Source organism: Geotrypetes seraphini, chromosome 2 (genome assembly GCF_902459505.1).
Source record: "Geotrypetes seraphini chromosome 2, aGeoSer1.1, whole genome shotgun sequence".
NCBI lineage: Eukaryota > Metazoa > Chordata > Amphibia > Gymnophiona > Dermophiidae > Geotrypetes > Geotrypetes seraphini.
The window spans coordinates 102,943,356-102,963,315 of record NC_047085.1 but is presented as its reverse complement, the minus strand read 5'-3'; the positions used below and the strand labels follow the sequence as shown (position 1 = coordinate 102,963,315).

The 19,960-nt window shown below is 41.2% G+C and overlaps 1 protein-coding gene across 2 annotated transcripts in view; it reads left to right on the top strand.

Annotated features, from left to right (window-relative positions):
• Window positions 1-19,960, top strand: part of PREX2 (phosphatidylinositol-3,4,5-trisphosphate dependent Rac exchange factor 2) — a 628,296-nt gene that overhangs the window by 106,384 nt on the left and 501,952 nt on the right. For both annotated transcript variants that reach the window (XM_033933977.1, XM_033933976.1), the window contains exon 4: window positions 10,765-10,869. In XM_033933977.1, the coding sequence (XP_033789868.1) occupies window positions 10,765-10,869 (105 nt within the window). The remainder of the gene's footprint in view (window positions 1-10,764; window positions 10,870-19,960) is intronic.

Sequence of the window (19,960 nt, the reverse complement as noted above, 5' to 3'; positions counted from 1 at the left end):
TTGGACAATGTAAATAATCTTCTCTGCTCTATTTTGTCGATTCCTTTCAGTATTTTGAAGGTCTCGATCATATCCCCACGCAGTCTCCTTTTCTCAAGGGAGAATAATCCTAGTGTTATAAGTCTGTCCTCGTATTCCAGTTTCTCCATACCCTTCACCAGTTTTGTTGCTCGTCTCTGCACCCTCTCCAGCAGTTTTATATCCTTCTTTAGGTAGGGAGACCAATGTTGGACGCAGTATTCCAAGTGTGGTCTGACCATTGCCCTATAAAGCGGCATTATAACTTTCTCCGATCTACTCGAGATTCCTTTCTTTATCATGCCCAACATTCTATTTGCCTTCTTTGCCGCTGCCGCGCATTGTGCCGACGGCTTCAGGGTCCTATCTATCAGTACACCCAGGTCCTTTTCTTGTTCACTCTTCCCCAGAGTTGCACCTGACATTGTATACTCGTATTCCTTATTCTTATTGCCTAAATGCATTACCTTGCATTTCTCCACATTGAACTTCATCTGCCATTTCTCCGCCCATGTTTCTAACCGACACAAGTCGCTCTAGAGTTTCTCTCTATCCTCCTGCGATCTGATCGCCTGCTAATAATGACACAAGAGGGGGAAACCCACATTGGGGCCCAATTGCTGATGTAGTCCATTATGAAAAGGGTCACCTGAGTTGCAAAGAACAATATACCATTAGGACATGGAATGTGAGAGGGATGAACATTGGAAAGCTGGACATTATCAGGAGGGAAATGGAAAGAGCAAGCGTGGACTTAGTGGGAGTCAGTGAACTGCACTGGACTAGATCTGGGGACTTCAGCTCAGACAACTACACCATATATTACTCAGGCAATGAGACAGAAAGGAGAAAGGGAGTTGCCATTGTGGCCAACAAAAGGATCACAAGGTGCGTACAAAGCCCCCAATACATCAATGTCCATCCACATCAGAAGGAAACCTTTGAATGTAACCATCATCTAAGTCTATGCACCAACAGCAGATGCATCAAAAGCAGGACATTGAGGACTTATATGCCCAGGTCCAAAATGCACTCAATAGAACCCCAAGAAAGGACATCATTTACATTATAGGTGACTTCAATGCCAAAGTTGGAGAAGGAGAGGATGCAGGAGTGGTTGGCAGGCATGGCCTGGGAGAAAGGAATGATGCTGGGGACCGCCTTGTGCAGTTCTGCTAAGAAAACAAGCTTAGAATCACCAACACCTTCTTCACCCATCCGAAGCGGCGCCTCTGCACCTGGACATCCCCAAGTGTGCAGCATTGCAATCAAATTGACTGCATTATCTGCCAGAAAAAATAGAAGGGATCAATTTTCTCAGCAAAAACACTACCAGGTGCAGACTGTGGATCTGATCACCAACTCCTTATAGCCAAAGAGGGTCAGACTATGTAAGATCAAGCATCCAGACATACAGAGGAAGTTTGATGTCAGTGAGATCCCTGTGCAGAATGCATTCAAAGTGAGTAACAGGTTCTACCTGCTCAGGCAGGAAGGAGGGGGCCTAGACGAATTGTGGACAGAGATCAAAGGAAACATTGCTGAAACTGCTCAAAAGCAAATGCCATGCAAGAAGCCAGTACATGGTAGGAACTGGTTAACTGCAACCACCCTCCAAATCGCTAATAAGAGAAGAGAGGCAAAGGCTAATGGCAGGTTGAATGAGACGAGGCAATTCAATGCTGATTTCCAAAGAGCAACCTCGAAAAAGGCTTGGTCTTCTGTCCTCCTTTGAGAGTGAGGGCTCAAAGAGTGTGAGAGTGAGAAAGCTTTCAATTGAATATGACTCAATCCTAATGAGTGAGACTTGGCATCTCTGGTGCACCTCCAGAATTTTCAAAATCATAGTATACATCCAGAATGTAATACATCCTTCATGCACATATGCGAGACAGATTTTTCTATTGTCTTCCTCTGCTTCCAAAACATTCAAGAAGCAGAGGCTGACATTTTACCTTCAAAAGGCATTCACAAATCAACAACCCAGCCTCCCTCCAAATATTAATTTAACCCCCCCACCCCCACCCTATCACAAAACCATGCATGAGCTTTTTAGTACCAGTCAGCATGCTGAATGCTCTGTGTTGCTTCGAGACTCATAGGAACTCTATGACTATCGGAGCAGCACGGAGCATTCAGCGCGCTGGCCAGTGCTAAAAACCTCTTGCGCAATTTAAAAAAAAGGGGGGGGGGATTAGTTATTAATTGCCTTTATGAAGCAATTCTTCCAAGGTGGTGCTCAATATGCATAACTTGACATAACAACTTGCATTGTAGTAATGGCTAACCACAGTAAAATGACCAAATGTCAGGGTAGTACATCAATTAGAACAGTGATATAAATTAAATTCTAGTAGTGGCACTAATATTATACAGTGTCAGTAATGTACACTAGAGAATGACACGGTGACAAAATTCATCACCGTTCCCGTCCCCGCGGATAACCGCGGGAAATAATCCCATGTCATTTTCTAGTGTCTATTTCAACCTCAGTCCTTCTACACCAGCATTCTTCAAAGCAAAGCTTGCGGGTCAGTGGTTGTGGCTATTCATACTCGGATTATTCCCTCTCTCCTTAAAGAATGACATGAAGATGGTTTCCCGCGGTTATCCGCGGGGACGGGAACGGTGATGAATTTTGTCACCGTGTCATTCTCTAATGTACACATTAAAATAGCACAGTAGAACATTCATAATGATACACCTTAATACGCAGCATGGTAGAATATCTTATATCCTGCTGATTTAGCCTAAAAAAAACCACTCAAGTGTTATTGCAGAGGAATGTTTTAAAGTACGGAAAAGATCTCAGTAATGCTTTAGCACAGGTTATTTAAACGTCCATGCCATCCAGCACATAATCATTGATCAGAAAAACCTTCCTTCTATTAATATTAGTTTATTTCATGCATCTTGTGTACTTGTAGTGCTATTTCACCCTATAATTTATTAACAGAACTGAAAAAGAAACAGTTTCAAAACCTAGCAGTTATTTATCTGGCTCTCAGTTCAAATCCAGATCATTCCATCCCAGGATGAGAAAGAGAAAATCTGCAACAGAAGTCTGACTCACAGTTCAAATCACTTTCCATTACAACAGGAAAATTCAGGGGGGGGTTTCTCTATAAAACCAGCAATTACTTATCTGGCTCTTGGCAGAAAATTCTGTTTCTTCTACAAAACCGGTGATCATATGTCTGGCTCAACTGATGCTCTGTTTCGCTTGATGCTTCTTCTGGAGCCTGGATTCGCCAGCTATATATATATATAAAAAAACCCTTTCACTTTCTATTGTGTGGTTTCCTTTATATTGTCATTTATCTGCCAGTCTGCATTACTCTGCAATTGTATACGCAGTTGGGATCTATAGACAGACAAGATGGGATAAATAAAAATGGGTGGCTAGATAAACTGTAAATTATATGTAGAGTAGAGGTTGACCATTGGAGAAGGACATTATGTTTGGGAAGATTGAAGGAACCAGGCGAAGAGGGTGACCTGCAACAAGATGGCTGGACACATTGTAAACAACTATGGGGATGACATTGGATGACCATTCCATAAAAACGGTAATTCATCAAGTGCTAGGACTCGAATGTGAGTCAATGGCACTAACTAACTAGAGGCTGACCGAAACAGCTTTTTTTTTTCCAGTTGCAGCCAAAAGCAAAACTGCCACTGAAACTGAAAGTTTTTGGCTGAATCCAAAACTGCAATTGAAAGTCATAACCTGGTTCCGGCTGAAACTAAGGCCTCCTTTTACAAAACTGCAATAGCAGTTTCTAGCATGGGGAGCCACGCTGAATGGCCTGCGCTGTTTCCGATGCTCATTGAGTTTCGGGAGCAGCACGGGCCATTCAGCACGGCTCCCTGCGCTAGAAACTGCTATCGCAGTTTTGTAAAAGAGGGGGTAAGTTTGGTTGTATGAATGTGAACAAATGAGGGCCTCTGGTGACTGTCAGAGCTTGTAGTCTATATCCCTCTGCAAAGCCTACAGTATCCAAGCTAGAATATAATAATTTAAATAATGAAAGAATGTATTTTACCTCCAAGCAAAATAGCCTCCACACCCATCGACTGCAGCTAATGAAAACAGAAACAATAAGCCACAATGCTTTTACAGTGACTGACTTTGCACCACACTTGGAGTGACCTTTGACCTCATGATGCCACAGAAAGGCTATTTCCTAAGGAGCTTATCATCCCAAATTTACAGACCTAAATACCTGCTAAAATTTTGTATCAAAGGCATTTATTTGGAGCATTCAATTTACCATAAAAACTATTGTGCAAGAACACAATGGCATTACTTGCAATTATGCAATTGTAGTACAAAACAAAAAGCAACAACCACCTCCCCCCCCAAAAAATAAAAAATATATATATAATTCAAAAATAAAGAGTAGAGGTACATTAGAAAGAGCGTCAGCCTGTCAGGTCAGAGAGGGAAAAATGTTTGAGTACCTGAATGTACACCTCTTAGGTTATAAGTGGTATATAAATACTAAAATAAATAAATAAATAGAGTAGCCCCCCCCCCCCCAAGACAACTTTACATTTCATGGTAGTCTAATGATATGATCAGGGAGGAAGTGATGTCCCAGTCATGTCAGACATTTTGAGGGCAGTGCAAGAATGGGCAGAACTGGAGATTGTTCCTGCCCCAATTATATCCCTAGACTATCAGGGATTGTAAGATAGGATCAGGAAGGCTTATTATGGGTGGGAAGGGGTAGGCACTCAGGAAGATCCATGAGGAAGGGAGACTCCAGTTTTGGGTGGGGAGGGAGACAAACAGGACAAAGCACAAATTTTTGGTTTCCACATTCAGCTGCTGGGAGGCAGTCTGGATAACACCTGTGATTGGCGCTGACTAAGGATATATTCAGAGCTAGGCTGTTTCTGGTGACCAGCACTGAATATCTGGGGGGGGGGGGGGGGGGGAGAGGGCAGCTAAAAAGATAACTGGCTAAATCAATATTCAGCACTATTTGGTTAAGTTTATATCAGTGAAAGACAGGACTGTCCAATTTGGCTGCTAAACTTAATCGCTCAGTGCTGAAAATAGCCAGTTATTGCATGATATACCTGGTTAACTTTTAGCCACTAACTGTAAATATTCAGTGTGCGATAACTGATTATCTCACATTGGATATTCGCATTTAACCACTCAGTGCTGTTTCTGGCTGGTTAAATAGCGCTGAATATTGGCTGCATGGTCATTTTCGTTTGAAACAAAAACATGGCTGAAACCGAAACTAGGCAGAAAAGGGATTTTGTGCCAGTTTTGGTGCCTGAAGTGAAACTGAACCCAAAATTGGGTCAGCCTCTAATGTAGCATCAAATAAGGTTTGTGGAACTGCTCTCAATTTCAGGATGTAAGGCAAGCTAGTCCAGATGTGATGCTAGTGGTTGGATAGTCAGTTTCCACAGTCATTAATGGCTTGAGAATAGAGCTAGGCCTTTATCAAATAGGATTCCACAGCAGAAACAAGATGTTCTCCAATTACCAGACTATTGTAGGTCAGCCCCGGAGACATCACACCACAGTGACTTAATCCAATGGGCAACCTTAATATCCCATTATATTTGCAAGCCCTTTTCTACCTTTCCTACTTCCCTTGTTGACAGTTTCCTAGTGGTACGCTGTTTCTTCTAAAGAAGCATCTGATCCTACATCATCACCACAATCAGTGCAGAGTGTTGCATTTATACGGCTGGAAGTCTTAAGAGACTACTCATTCAGCTATAGCAAAATATGTGTGTCTTTCCACAGACTGGTATCACCCCTAAACCAAACCGTATGGGCTCTTGTTCACAAATGGGGCACTAGAACTAGACAAGTAGAGCTGCCACAAGTGTGATAGTCATCTTCTCTCTTACTTTATTCTGATCCCGTGATCAGAGGCAGCGTTCTTATACAGTTTGGGTCAGCTTGACAAACATGAATAAAGGAGACACTCTATACTGGACTGAGTCCAGTGAGTACAAAGTAAAGTATTACTCCAGAAGTGGTACTCATTATCAGTCTGGCAGCACAGATTGGATGCATCAAGAATGTGTGTGAACCAATATGCGCCTCTCCCCTCGCTTTGTTTTGTCTTATGTCAAAAAAATAAAATGTGTGCGAGTTCAGAGAGGTAAAGTGCATTCAAGTGTTCTCTTTAAGATGAATAGACTTGATGTTGAACTCAACTATCAAGGAAGGAGAGGGGTGAGAAAATAGATTTTCCCACCAACCAGCAGCAAAACTGTCCTGCTTATGGAAAAGATACTTTTATTACTGCCTTTTGCTTTGGCATTTCAAAGCGGTGGGCACTAGAGGATTAAGGGACTTGCTGAGGGTCACAAGGAGCAGCACTGGGATTTGATCTCACAACCTCTGGGTGTGGAGGCAGCAGCTCAACCAGTGAGCCTCACATTGTGAAAACATATTGCTGTTCATATTTGGGCAATCCCTTTAAATCTAGTAACAACCAGTTTCCCCTGTTACTCAACTACACTAAACCTGGCCACTAAAGGGTCTCCTCAGTAGCACTAAACATCTCATAAACACCATGGTACAATTGCTTCCTTCTCAAACACAGTATAGTGACAGTAAAGGAAGTAGCCACAAATGATAGGGCTGTGCAATTTTCCTTGAATACATTTCTAATCTCTGCACTTAGCAAGGGTTGATAAGTAGATTTTATAAAGCTCCATTGCTAAACTCTTATCACTACCATTAACCTTTTGTATTTACTGCAGTGCATGCCATTTTATCTACATGGGCCTAACTTTAGTCTATGGAAACTTTAATGTACAGAAATCTGAACAAGTAGTACATGATGGGAAGTGAGGCAATGATGATAATATAACATAACATTATACTTATAGACCACATTACCAAAAAGTTCTACGCGGTTTACAAAAGATTATAAACATTAAACATAATCGCATATTTGAATGAGTCAGCTAGTCAGGTATCACATAATAGGAAGGACTTTGGTGATTAGGCCTAAGCTGTCATTTGCAACAACATGGGGAATGTCAACATATCTTACGCCGATGAAAATAGTTAACAAACAAAAAATGAGCACAACAAACAAACTGAAAAAAAGGACATTTTGGCCCGAATTCTGTAACAGGTACTGTTGTTGGCTGCCGCCTTAAAAGCGACTGCTGATTGCGTGTCAATCAGGTGACGGCACCTGGTACAGAATCATGCCTCCGGTAAAGGTAGACACTGAAAATGTAGGTCAGGGCTTTCCTGGCCTACTTTTTCAGCACCTACTTATGATGTGAATCGCGCCTCCATAGGTGCTTTAATCTGCCTAATGCCACTTCCAGAGTGAGCCACGTCCACAGTGGCATTAGACGGCCTAAAGCACCTATGGAGGGGTGATTTGGGCACCTATTCTTTAGGCACCAGTAGGCACCTTGAATCTCAATTAAAAATGTTGCTTCAACAGCGTTTTTAACTGAGTTTGGGCACCTACCGCCGTCTACAAAATGAGCACCTTTTAGAGAATCCGGGCCTTGATGATATTTTTGGGATTAGGATAATAGTGCATCAGGCCACGGAAATAATACCTAATCTCCTCCTTCTCCCAAAGCTCCTTTGAAAACACACACCCCATCACATCCCCCTGAAGAACTCCCTAGCAGATCACCTATTGAAGTGCCCCCCCATCACAAATTTTTCCTGAAGAGCTTCCTTTCCAACAATGGCTCCTTACCTTCCCATAGCCCCCTCCCCAAACCTACCTGTATACATCCTTGTGGTCTTTGGGCTATGGGGCAGGAATGATCCCCAGTTGCTCCTGCCTCTGTTGATGTTGGTTCAAAACGGCACTAGTGAGCCCTAGTGGTAGTCTTGTGGTACTATTACTAGGGGTTTAGCTGCCATATAAGGACATTTTGGGAGATGGCCACATGCTTTTACTTCAATTTCTAGCAGGCTAAATAGATAACATCGTCAGCATAAGCATGTATGTGGTCATTATTTCTCTGCATATGTTTGGGAGGGACCAGAAGCATTTTTGTAATGGAGTCTAAATATATCTAGAACAGGGATAGGCAATTCTGGTCCTCGAGAGCCACAGACAGATCAGGTTTTCAGGATATCCACAATGAATATGCATGAGATAGATTTGCATACAATGTAGGCAGTGCATACAAATTTATCTAACCAATGGAAGGAGAGGGTGATCAATAGTGCATTGGAACAGCATAACAAGGAAACAGACCCCAAGATCTGATATTAAGATTGTTCCTCTATACCAGTGGTAGGCAATTCCAGTCCTCGAGAGTCACAGGCAGGTCAGGTTTTCAGGATATCCATAATAAATATGCATGAGATAGATTTGCATCTCAAGGAGGCAGTGCATGCAAATCCATCTCATACATATTCATTGTGGATATCCTGAAAACCTGACCTGCCTGTGACTCTCGAGGACCGGAATTGCCTACCCCTGATCTAGAAAAAAGAGATTCAGCCGCTATCCGGATAAATCTATCTGGTCTAACTCAGCTGCAGTAATAGCTAAACAATAGATATCTCTGAATCATCACATTCAGTAGTTCAGAGATATCTATACATTTCATTTAAAAATTTACAGAGTTTATCCATACATCTTTAAGTTAATCCACTGTCAGTGAATATTGCCCCCCAACCCTCACTCATTATTTAAAACCACAGTTCATTTAGTTCTTCTCCATTTTATCACATATCTCCACCATAAGATGGATACTGACCTAGGTAAAGAAGTAAACTTTAAAAGTGAAAGTTCATGGGATTGGTAGGCAGAAATTAAAGCTAAAGCTCAAAGTAGTGACCAAACATACTCAACCCATCCAACCAAAATCCAATCACAATCCACCCCACAGGAAAAGAAGCAATCGCAGCAGACAGAACTTGGTCTCAATTCCCAAACATAACATGGCCAGAATTTAACAAATTATACAAAAAATACAGCCATGCCTCCTGTGACCTCAACCATTGCCCCTCATATCTCCTTACCACCTCTAGTATAAAGTTCCGCACCATAATTCTACAATGGATCCAATTCACACTCACAGAGGGCACATTCCCTGACAACCTCAGCGAAATTGTCATCACCCCAATCCAAAAAGACCCAAAGGCACCACAAAACCTCCCTTCCAACTATAGACCTATAGCCTCAATACCGCTATATGTCAAAATTACAGAAGGCCTAGTAGCCAAACTCCTCACCAATTACATAGAGGACCACAACCTACTACACCCCATGCAATCAGGATTCAGAACAAATTTCAGCACAGAGACACTACTAGGCTCCCTCATGGATACCGCCAGACAACAACTTAGTATAGGGAAAAAAATGCTACTCATACAACTGGACCTATCGGCAGCATTTGACCTAGTAGACCACAACATCCTTCTACAGATACTAGATGCAATAGGCATCTCAGACAAAGTATACGCCTGGTTCAAAGGATTCCTAAAACTCAGAACCTACAGTGTAAAATCAAACAAAGAAAAATCAGAATCCTGGTCAAACCCATGCGGCGTACCACAAGGATCTCCACTGTCCCCCACCCTCTTCAATCTATACACTGCCTCTCTAGGAACCCATCTGGATAATCAAGGCATAACATCCTATAGCTATGCAGATGACATCACCATCCTCATCCCATACGATCATTCCAAACCTACCATGACAGAGGAACTTCACCAAACACTGGAAGCGGTCACAACCTGGATGGAAAATCACAAACTTAAACTCAATCAAGACAAAACCAAATTCATCCTCCTAGAAAACGACAGGATCCAAACCACAACCATCCTAGAAATAAACACAACCAAATATCCCATCCAAACAACAATAAAACTACTAGGCATGACCATAGATAGATGCTGCACAATGCAGCCACAAATAAACAAAACAACTCAAAAATCATTCGCAATCATGAGAAACCTGAGACAAGTACGGAAATTCTTTGAAAGCACACAATTCCTACTTATAGTACAATCCCTAGTACTAGGAATACTGGACTACTGTAACATTCTCTTCCTCCCATGTCCGGCAACCACGATAAAACAACTCCAAACAATCCAAAATACAGCCTTAAGACTCGTCTATTCATTGAAAAAACACGACCACATCACTGAAGCCTACATCAACTCACACTGGCTCCCAATCCAAGAAAGAATCCAATTTAAATTTTACTGCATATTATTTAAAACACTACATGGAGACAGCCCATCATACCTGAACAATCGCCTCATCCAAGCAACCAGCACCAGACACAGAAAAACGCACTCCCCATTCATACCCCCCCCATCCAAAGAAGTGAAAAGAACAAAACTACATGACGGCCTCCTAGCCACACAAGCTGCAAGACTGGATAACCAAATCTCCAACCTTCTGATGACCACCCCAGACTATAAGACGTTCAGAAAAGAAATAAAAACCACACTTTTCAAGAAATTCCTAAAACAGAAATAACAACACGACCACTAAAAACCCTCAAGATCTTCATATTATCTCTCTAGCTATTCTCTACAATTCATATAAGTCTGTCATTCAGTAACACTGTAATTCTTTATTCATTGTAATTCTTTATTCATTGTAATTCTGTCCTTAAACTAACCTTTTGTAATCCGCCTTGAACCGCAAGGTAATGGCGGAATAGAAATCCCTGATGTAATGTAATGTAATGTAATACAAAATATACAAGAAAATAAATAAATAAATGATCAAATTTCATCTTTTGTTGTTGCAGAAAGATAGATTTCGGATCTACGATGAATACTGCAGCAACCATGAGAAGGCCCAGAAACTTCTGCTAGAACTTAACAAAATAAGGACTGTGAGGACTTTTCTCCTGGTAAGTTTTGGATTGGGAATTTAACATTTGCTTTGGTGAATTGTTGTTGTTTTTTTTTCTGTACAGTATTTTAGCTCATGCCTTTTCAGTGATAGATCAAGGTGAGTTATATTCAGTAAATGCACATGAAAATTGTACCTTCAAAAAGATATACATAGGATAGAGTCAGTCCAGGGGTAGCTGCTAAAATGGTCAGTGATCTATGTCATAAAGCTTATGGAGACAGACTTAATGATCTCAATATATATACTATGGAAGAAAGTTCAGAGAGGGGAGCTACTGTTTATCTTTGTATCAGTCTTGGGTCTGCTGAAACTGAAACTCCCCTTTCTCAATCAAAACCACTGCCTACTCTGCCCTTACAACCAACCAAAACCGTGATTTTCTCACCAACTCTAGGCCCTCCCTGGGCCTACCATAAGAGCCACAGTAGTCTAGTGGCTTAACATAGGCAACATCAATTCCCAGTCACTTCAGCCTATGTCAGCTCCAGTCTCAAAATGGCTGTAGTGACAGTCAGCAGCAGTCTCCCAAGGCTGCCACTGAGGGTAACAACAACTATTTTGATGGCAGAGACAGTAGAGGAAGGAGTAGGGTTATCATATGGCTCCAGAAAAAGAAGGATGGATTGAGATATCTGGGTTTTACTTCAATTGCTTTTAATGGAGGCCATATCTGTTGAAGGATATAAAAAGACTTGAAGCAGTCCAGAGGAAGGTGACAAAAATGGTAAGGAGTTTGAACTAAAAGAAGCATGAGAAGAGAATGGAAGACCATTATTGAAACCTCTCTGTTGGGACTCCTTAAGTATTCTGACTCAATAGTATCCATCGATACTCCACATTGAACCATCTGCTCCTGGGCTACTGTTGGCTCCCCTCTCCCCCATCTTAGTTTAAAAGCTGCTCTATCTACTTTTTAAATGTTAGCGCCAGCAGCCTGGTTCCATCCCTACTATTTTGTAGCTTCATTGCATGCCCCCTAGTCCTAGTATTTTTGGAAAGAGTGAACAAGCGATTCCCATCTACCTTTTCCACTTCACTCATTATTTTATAGACCTCTATCATATCCCCCCTAAGCCTTCTCTTCTCCAAGCTGAAGAGATCTAGCCAATTTAGTCTTTCCTCAAAGGGAAGTTGTCCCATCCCTTTTATGATTTTTTGTCACCCTTCTCTGTACCTTTTCTATTTCTGCTATATCTTTTTTGAGATACAGTGACCAGAATCACACACAGTATTCAAGGTGTGGCCGTACCTTAGAGCGATACAAGGGCAATTAAAAGACAAAGAACGGTTCATAGTCAGTGGCACGCAAGACACCAGTGTGCCGACAATCCAGCGCTGACAATTCAGTGCAAGACAGAAACGCACTGCTGAAAGCCGCCGAAAAACTTATTTTTTAAGAGCTCCTATGGGGGGTGTGTGTGTGTGGGAACCACCCCACTTTAATGCATAGTGTTCGCGCTGCCGTGGGGGGGGGGAGTTGTGGGGGTGCAACCCCCCATATTATAGACAAAATAGAACAGTTTCCGATTTTTTTCAGGAAAAGTTCTGTTTTGTCTATAATGGGGGGGGGGTTTGCACCCCCCCCTCCCAACGGCAGCGTGAACACTATGCATTAAAGTGGGGTGGTTCCCCCCCACACCCCCTGTCGAAGCTCTTAAAAAATAAGTTTTTCAGCAGCTTTCGGAGGCGCGCTTCTGTCTTGCACTGAATTGTCAGCACTGGATTGTCGGTGCGCCGGTGTCTCGCGCGCGATTATCCCATCACCCAATGAACACACCCATGAGCTAAATACCAAATTTATAAAGGCATACAGTCAATGGTCAAAGCTATCATAAAACGAACCTAGACAAAAAATGTTTTCAGAAGTTTCCGAAAGACTATTTAATCGGAGACATCCTTCAACTGGGACAGTAATAGTCTCTACCTTTACGCTACCTGAAAAGCAAAAGACGAGTTAAATAGTTTTACTGAGCACCAACCTTTAAAAGGGAGAAAATAAAAGGGACAAGCAGATCTTAAGGAGTGAGATTTCATGATAGGTGGAAAAAGTACAAGATCATACATACTCGTATACTCCAGTGCATCCCCTTGTAGAATCTTAAACAGAAAACAATAAAACTTGAACAAAACCTTCCCTTTGATCGGGTGTCAGTGTAAGCATTTATAGTACTGAGAAATAAGGTTATAATCTGATCAAGAAAGCGAATAAATTAACCTGACTGCAATATTTAGTACAGTCTAGAGCAGTGGTCTCAAACTCAAACCCTTTGCAGGGCCACATTTTGGATTTGTAGGTACTTGGAGGGCTGCAGAAGAAAAATAGTTAATGTCTTATTAAAGAAATGACAACTTTGCATGATCCAAAATGTGGATTATCTGAAATTAGTTTATAGATCTTTCCTTAATTGCTTCTGATAATTTCAGCTATACACAGCAGAAACCATTGCAACATGCAGAAAGTGAAAAACTATCAAAGTATCAACTGCAAGAGACAAGATTTTGGACCAACTATTTTGAGGCCCTTGGTATTATAAAGGATGATTGATTCTTTATGGAAAACTTGTGCCTTAAGTGTCCTCCACCTGCACTGCCTCCAGTAGTTACCTTACGTTCTGGAACGTTGCCCGCCTCACTGCTGTAACCTCATGCAAGCGCTTTCCTGCATCTGCACCTGATTGTGAGGTGGAATGGAGAGGACAATCGCGTACAGACACAGGAAAGCGCTTGCGTGAGGTTACAGCAGCTAGGCGGGTAATGTTCCAGGACACGACCGCCGATCACTTGAGGCACAGGTTTTCCATAAAGAGTCATTCTTTATAATACCAAGGGCCTCAAAATAGTACCTGGCGGGCTGCATGTGGCCCATGGGCCGCGAGTTTGAGACCACTGGTCTAGAGGGTTTTTTAAAAGTCATCCTTGAGCAATTCAAATAGAGAATGTTGCAATAATCTAATTGGGGTAGCAACAGTAGTATCTGAGCCAGTAAATGAAAGTGGATTGCATCAAAAGCCTTCCACGAACAGCGCAAATTCCTCATCAAGAAGAAACTCTTCCTTGACCAGGAATTTAACTTGCGGATTGAATGACAAGGTTCGATCCAGCCAGATCTCCATTATTTGAACGGTAGAGCACAATTTGAATTCCTAATTGTTAATTCTGAGCGATGAAATTTGAATCTACTCACTAACATTATTATAGTTTCATTTTCATTTAACTTTAAATGAAAGCACAGCATCCAGTCGCTTATGATAGTCATACATTTACGTGCAAGTTCAATGGCTACATCAACCAAAGGATCTATAGGGATTAGGATGATTATGTCATCTGCATTAAGAAAATCACCATAAAACCCTCCTGTTTTAAAACATATCCAAGGGAGTGGATGTACACATTACATAATGAAAGTGGGTCAACTTCCAACTCCTTGAGATTATGGATTAATAGGGGCATTACGGTTTTTGTGATACAACTTGATTTGTCCGCGGCTTTTGATTTATAGTAGTACATTATGTTAGTATATTATTAGTATATTATGTTACAGCAATTAAGATGAGATCGGACAGAATAACGGCTTGGGCTGAAGGAATTTTGAAACACAGGACTGTACAAGTACAATGAGGATATAAATTATCTAAGAAAAGGACAATGTGTTCTGGGGTATCACAAGGTTCCCTACAGTCCCCTATTCTATTTAACATTTATTTGGCTCCTTTAGGCAAGATCCTGAGTAAATTGGGGGTTATATATTTCATGTATGCAGATGACATTACACTGGTGTTCCCAATTAAAGATTAATTTTAGATAACACTATCTTTTTTAAAATAATGTGTTCAGGATTGTGACATATTAGAGGAGTAAAAGTAAAAATTAAATTAATCAAGATAAGACAAAGATATTACGGGTTGAAGGATCATTGACTAAACTTATTTGTGTGTCATTTGATCTTGGTCTTCCCAGAGGTGAGAATATTGGAGCGCATAGTAGATGCAAAGTTAACTATGGAATTTCATGTTACTATGGGAGTTCCGAAGGTGGATTAGTTAAAATCATTTAGGTGAATTAATTAACTTCCCTCAAAGGAACAGTTAGCTAATACTTACTGTTGAAGATTCACATAATACATAGAAAAGGGAGTGGAGAATATTCATGGTTCCTGTGTCAGTCACACACATACAACCTACTATCTCTGATTATACACAATAAGATCAGTCGTCATAAACATAGCATGCAAAAATGTGGGCCAGATACATACAACAAGATTGTTTTCAAAAAGCTATGCTATAATCTTTTTTGCAGCATGAGAAAGAATGTTTTGGCAGGAACACCTACAAAAATTCTGTCATTTCTGCAGCTCAGGGATTTCTTCAGAAATATAGCTACCCTGCCAATGTCCAAAACTGCTGTTCTCTAGGCCAAACCATGTCATTTCCTCCATATGCCAAAAACAATCACATATCCTAAATTCTACTGATGGTTGTTAGGATCCCCGCTAATCCTAGGACTTTATCAGGCCACAATGAAGCTACCAAGTCAGTTAAAGGTGGAGGAGTAGCCTAGTGGATAGAGCAGTAGGCTATGAATCAGAGATACCAGTGTTCAAATCCCATTGGCTGTGATTGTGGCCTTGGACAAATCACTTAACCCTCCATACCTCTTCTACAAACTTAAGGGCCTCTTTTATTAATCTGTGTTAGTAGCTAAAGTGCACCTAACACAGCTTAAAAGAGTTTACTCTGGGAATCACTCAGATATCTTGGAGTAAGTTTGGCATTAGCATATGCAAAATCCGTGCTAAAGAATTTTTACAATTTTTTCCATGGAGGGGCCATGTTAGAGCCAGAGAGTGAGCATTTCTTCACTAATCAATTAGTGCATCTATATTATCATATGCTAACTGACCAGCACAGGATTAGCGCATGAGCCCTTACCACCTACAAAATGGGTGGTAAGTGCTCATGCATTAATTTTTGTTAATGACCACATGCGCTAATGGCAACATTAGCACATGAAAACAATCAATTATGTTTGCAATTTATTTTCTTGAATTGAGATAGGAAGTGAAGTCAGTCCTATACTGTAAAGAAAACAAAGACGCAGGACCGGATGCTCTAAAATCGCCATTAAAATCCTGTGGGTCATTGTTGTACCAGGAAATGGTCCAATTTGAAAATGGTGTTCGATGTTGAAACTATTTTACATTCAAATGAGTTTTGCAGAGGTCCACTAGAATCCCATCCTATCAGTCATTGGAGAAAATGACTGACACGTGCACAGAGCTGGCAGGGGAAGCTGACACATGTGGAGAGCCAGTAGGGAAAGCCCTGAACTGCTGAGCGGCAGGCGAAGCCCTGAAGTAGCCTTCTGCCGCTCAACTGTTTGGGCAGGAAGAGTAGGTATTTTTTAATGGGTACAGATGTGCATGTGTTACACATCCACGTCTATGCCCATTAAAAAAATAAAAGTCATGCTGGGACTCCCCTCACCAAAGATGGCCCCCCTCCCCCACCAAGCTTTAAAAAAATGGCAGGACGGAAGCCTCCAGGACCTCCCTCTCCCCCCTCCCCCACACACCTTTAAATTGAAGATCAGCAGAAAGGATGCCTACTCCCTCGTGCTACTGAGAAAGAGTTCAATGAAGTCTGCAGATCGTATGGCTTTGTGATTTAGTCAGTGATGGCAACCAAAGTGCAGCTTATTTAGACTGGAGTGCAGCTTACCCTTTTGAGAGATTCCAGCTAAGTATAAGTTTCTGCAAGTTTCTACAGCTTTGTGAAATTGACTACATAAGACTGTTTTTGGAACCAGTTTTGAGTGGGACTGATTAGTAAAACTGATATAGAACTATTTTTGAATTTATCAAAGTCAAGTTATACCAGTTTATTTGGGAACAGGCGGTTTTTCTTCTTCTTGGAGTTTTTTCTGGACTGTACTTTTCTTTACCGGTTGTAAGCCAATGTATCCAGGGGCTGCTGTTTACCTGGATACAGGTTCAGGAGAAGTTCCACAGGATGAAAATTCCTCTCTTAAGCAGTAAGAGAAGAGCTTCCCGTCCTGATATGTAAAAATTGGACACAAAACACTGAAGACTTAGAACAAAATCTTCGAGATTTATTATAATAAATGCAAAGTAAATATCAAATTATAAAGTAGGAATAAGAAACTCGCATTACATTCTCCTGTTCAAATTCCTTCAACGAAATCTAGACAAAGCTATACATTTTATCCTTTCTCTGACATTAACGTACACTAGCTCCATATTCTAATTTCTCTTTTAATGATTGTATGTCTGCGCGCCAAAATAGCACAGTTTTTGCAGCATATTTATTGCTAATGCCTGCGTTTGTTGAATCTTTGAGGCTTAGGGCTCCTTTTACGAAGGTGTGCTCAGCGTTTTAGCGCACGCACCGGATTAGCGCGCGCCATAGCATGCCCTAGCCGAAAATCTACTGCCTGCTCAAAAGGGGTGGTAGCGGCTAGCACGTGCGGCAATTTAGCGCGCGCTATTCCGCGCATTAAGGCCCTAGCACGGCTTTGTAAAAGGAGCCCATAGTTTTCTTTAAAATATAGAATCAATTTCACTTCCTATCTCAGTTCAAGAAAATAAATTGCAAACGTAATTGTTTGCTATAGTGAATTTACCAAGTGTTTATTCCCTGTTAGTACAACATTAGCTTATGGCCATTAAATCATAAACTAGAAAATCAGCCATTTCCTGGCTATGAAAAAATGGCCTAAGATTTTTGGAAAAAGCAACTATAAATACAGTATATAGAAACATAGAAAAATGAATACAAAGACCATATACACTATCCAGACTACCTATCCATTCCATCTGTTACTTTTTCATCTTACATAAAGATCCTCTGTACTTATCCCAAGCTTTATCAAATTCAGATACAGCTTTCATCTCTACCAACTCCACCGGAAGGTCATTCTTTACATTCACTACCCGTCCACATATATTAATGGCAACCAGTGGAATGCGATGAGGGCTTTCAGGGGATTCAGTGTGTATCCATGTGTTTGGATGTGGGCCTCGACTGTTTGCTGGTGATGCATGATGACCTTATCCTCTGACGCAGCATAGCGAAATGGAGATTTCCCCATCGGGCACGACTGGCTGTGGGGGCCAGGCAGGCTAGTACCTTTTTTGGGTGCTTGGAAGACAGCCTGAATACCGTCTGCAGCTAAGTTTTCAAGTTTTGTTTCTTCTGATCACTTCTGAAATTGTTTGAGACTTTGTGGATGTACTGCTTTTTTTGCTCACCCATTTGAATTTTGAAATTGATTGGCGTGCTGATGATGTTTGGGTGGTTCCCTTGAGGACAGCTACAGTGTTTTTCCCACTGCTGATAAGTTACCACATGTGTGTTTGTGATTTTACCTGCTCTTGTTCTATAAGTGGAGTTCTTTGCCATATGAAGCTGAACTGAGGCTTTTTCTCCACTTTTTTCTTTGTTTTCTGTGTGTTGTTGTATGAGTGGGTTTGTACACAGTGTGTGCGGGGTTAGTGCAGTGGGTGGACCTTGCAGTGTCTTGGGGGTTCCCTTTGGTTCCTAATAGGACATAGTTTGAGAAACCATGTGATTCAGTGAATCCCTAGCTCTACAGCCCTGCTTTTTATTATTATTATTATTTGTGTTGTTTTTTTTTTTTGCTTGATGCAGTTCGATTTGTTGAGTAGGCAGCCTGATCAACCAGTCAAACTGCATTAAACAAAAAGTAAACAAACAAACAAAAAAAGCAGGGTTCTTAGGCTGAGGATTTTCTGAACCCCCTTGAAGACCCTGACAGTACTGATCTAAATTTGATTGGCTGAGCAGCAGCTGCCTGTTTCCTGCTCAACCAATAAAATTCAGAGCAGTGCCCTTAGGGAGTGGGGTGAATACCCTGAAGGCCCTGACTGCATGCCACTAACTACCCTGTACATGTTTTAGTTTAGATTTGCTGTAGGCTATGTAGCTATTTGTAACCTAATAGGTTTTTGATATTTATCATACTTTTCTATTCGGATTTTTTTTTTGTTTTTTTTTTTAACTTACCATGAAAATAGTGCATTATGCAGTAGGATACTCTTAAATGCTCTTGCCCATGTAGAATCTGAATATAATAGTAAATATGAATCATTTAAGTCAGTGTACTTTGACCAGTAAGCAACATAGCTTATTCTCAGTTTGGTTCAATGGACGTGGTACTTTACACCACTGCATATAAAAATCATCCAGCAACAAAAGGACACTCACAGTAATAATTTGAAAATGGACATTGAACAATCAATGATACAGTAAGAAATTTGAAAAACAAGACTTCACATAGCTGCCGAACTACATTTAGGCTCCCTTTTATCAAGCTGCATTAGGGTTTGTTTTTTTTTATTCGCGGGTCACTGCAGGAAAAGCTCCGACGCTCATAGGAATTCTATGAGCACCGGAGCTTTTAACGCAGAGTTTACTGGTTAGCACATGGATAACATGTGAGCCCTTAGGCCTTGATTCTATGTAACTCCTAGGTGCCATTTCGCGCAGTTGTTGACCACTAGGCGCTATTTATAGAATCACGCCTAGCGGCAGCTAAGCATTCTTAAGCACCAGTAAGTGTTAAATCCTTAGGTGTACTGCCATTTAGTCCAGGGTTCACCTACGGTAGGCACCTACCCCTGCTTAACTCAATCCTTACCCAAACTCCTTCTCAAATCTGCCCCGAATCCACCATTAAGCATGCCTACTTGTTTCTAAATTGTTTTTTTTAACAGCGCTTTCAATTATCAGCCCCCTTTTATCAAGCTGCGTTAGGTTTTTTTTTAATCGCCAGCCGCTGTGGTAAAAGCTCCGATGCTCATAGGCATTCTATGAGTGTCAGAGCTCTTACTGCAGCGGCCGGTGATTAAACCCTCCCCCCCCCCAAAGCGGCTTGATAAAAGGGGGCATAAGCTAGGTGCTTAGATCAGCTAGTCGCACTGATCTTGGTGCCTAACTGTAGATATCTTTTATAGACTCAGGGCTTTACTGCCTACAAAATGGATTGTGGTTAAGTGCTTGCGCTCACATGGTAATTTTTTTTATTTTAATGGTTGCATGCATTTGGCT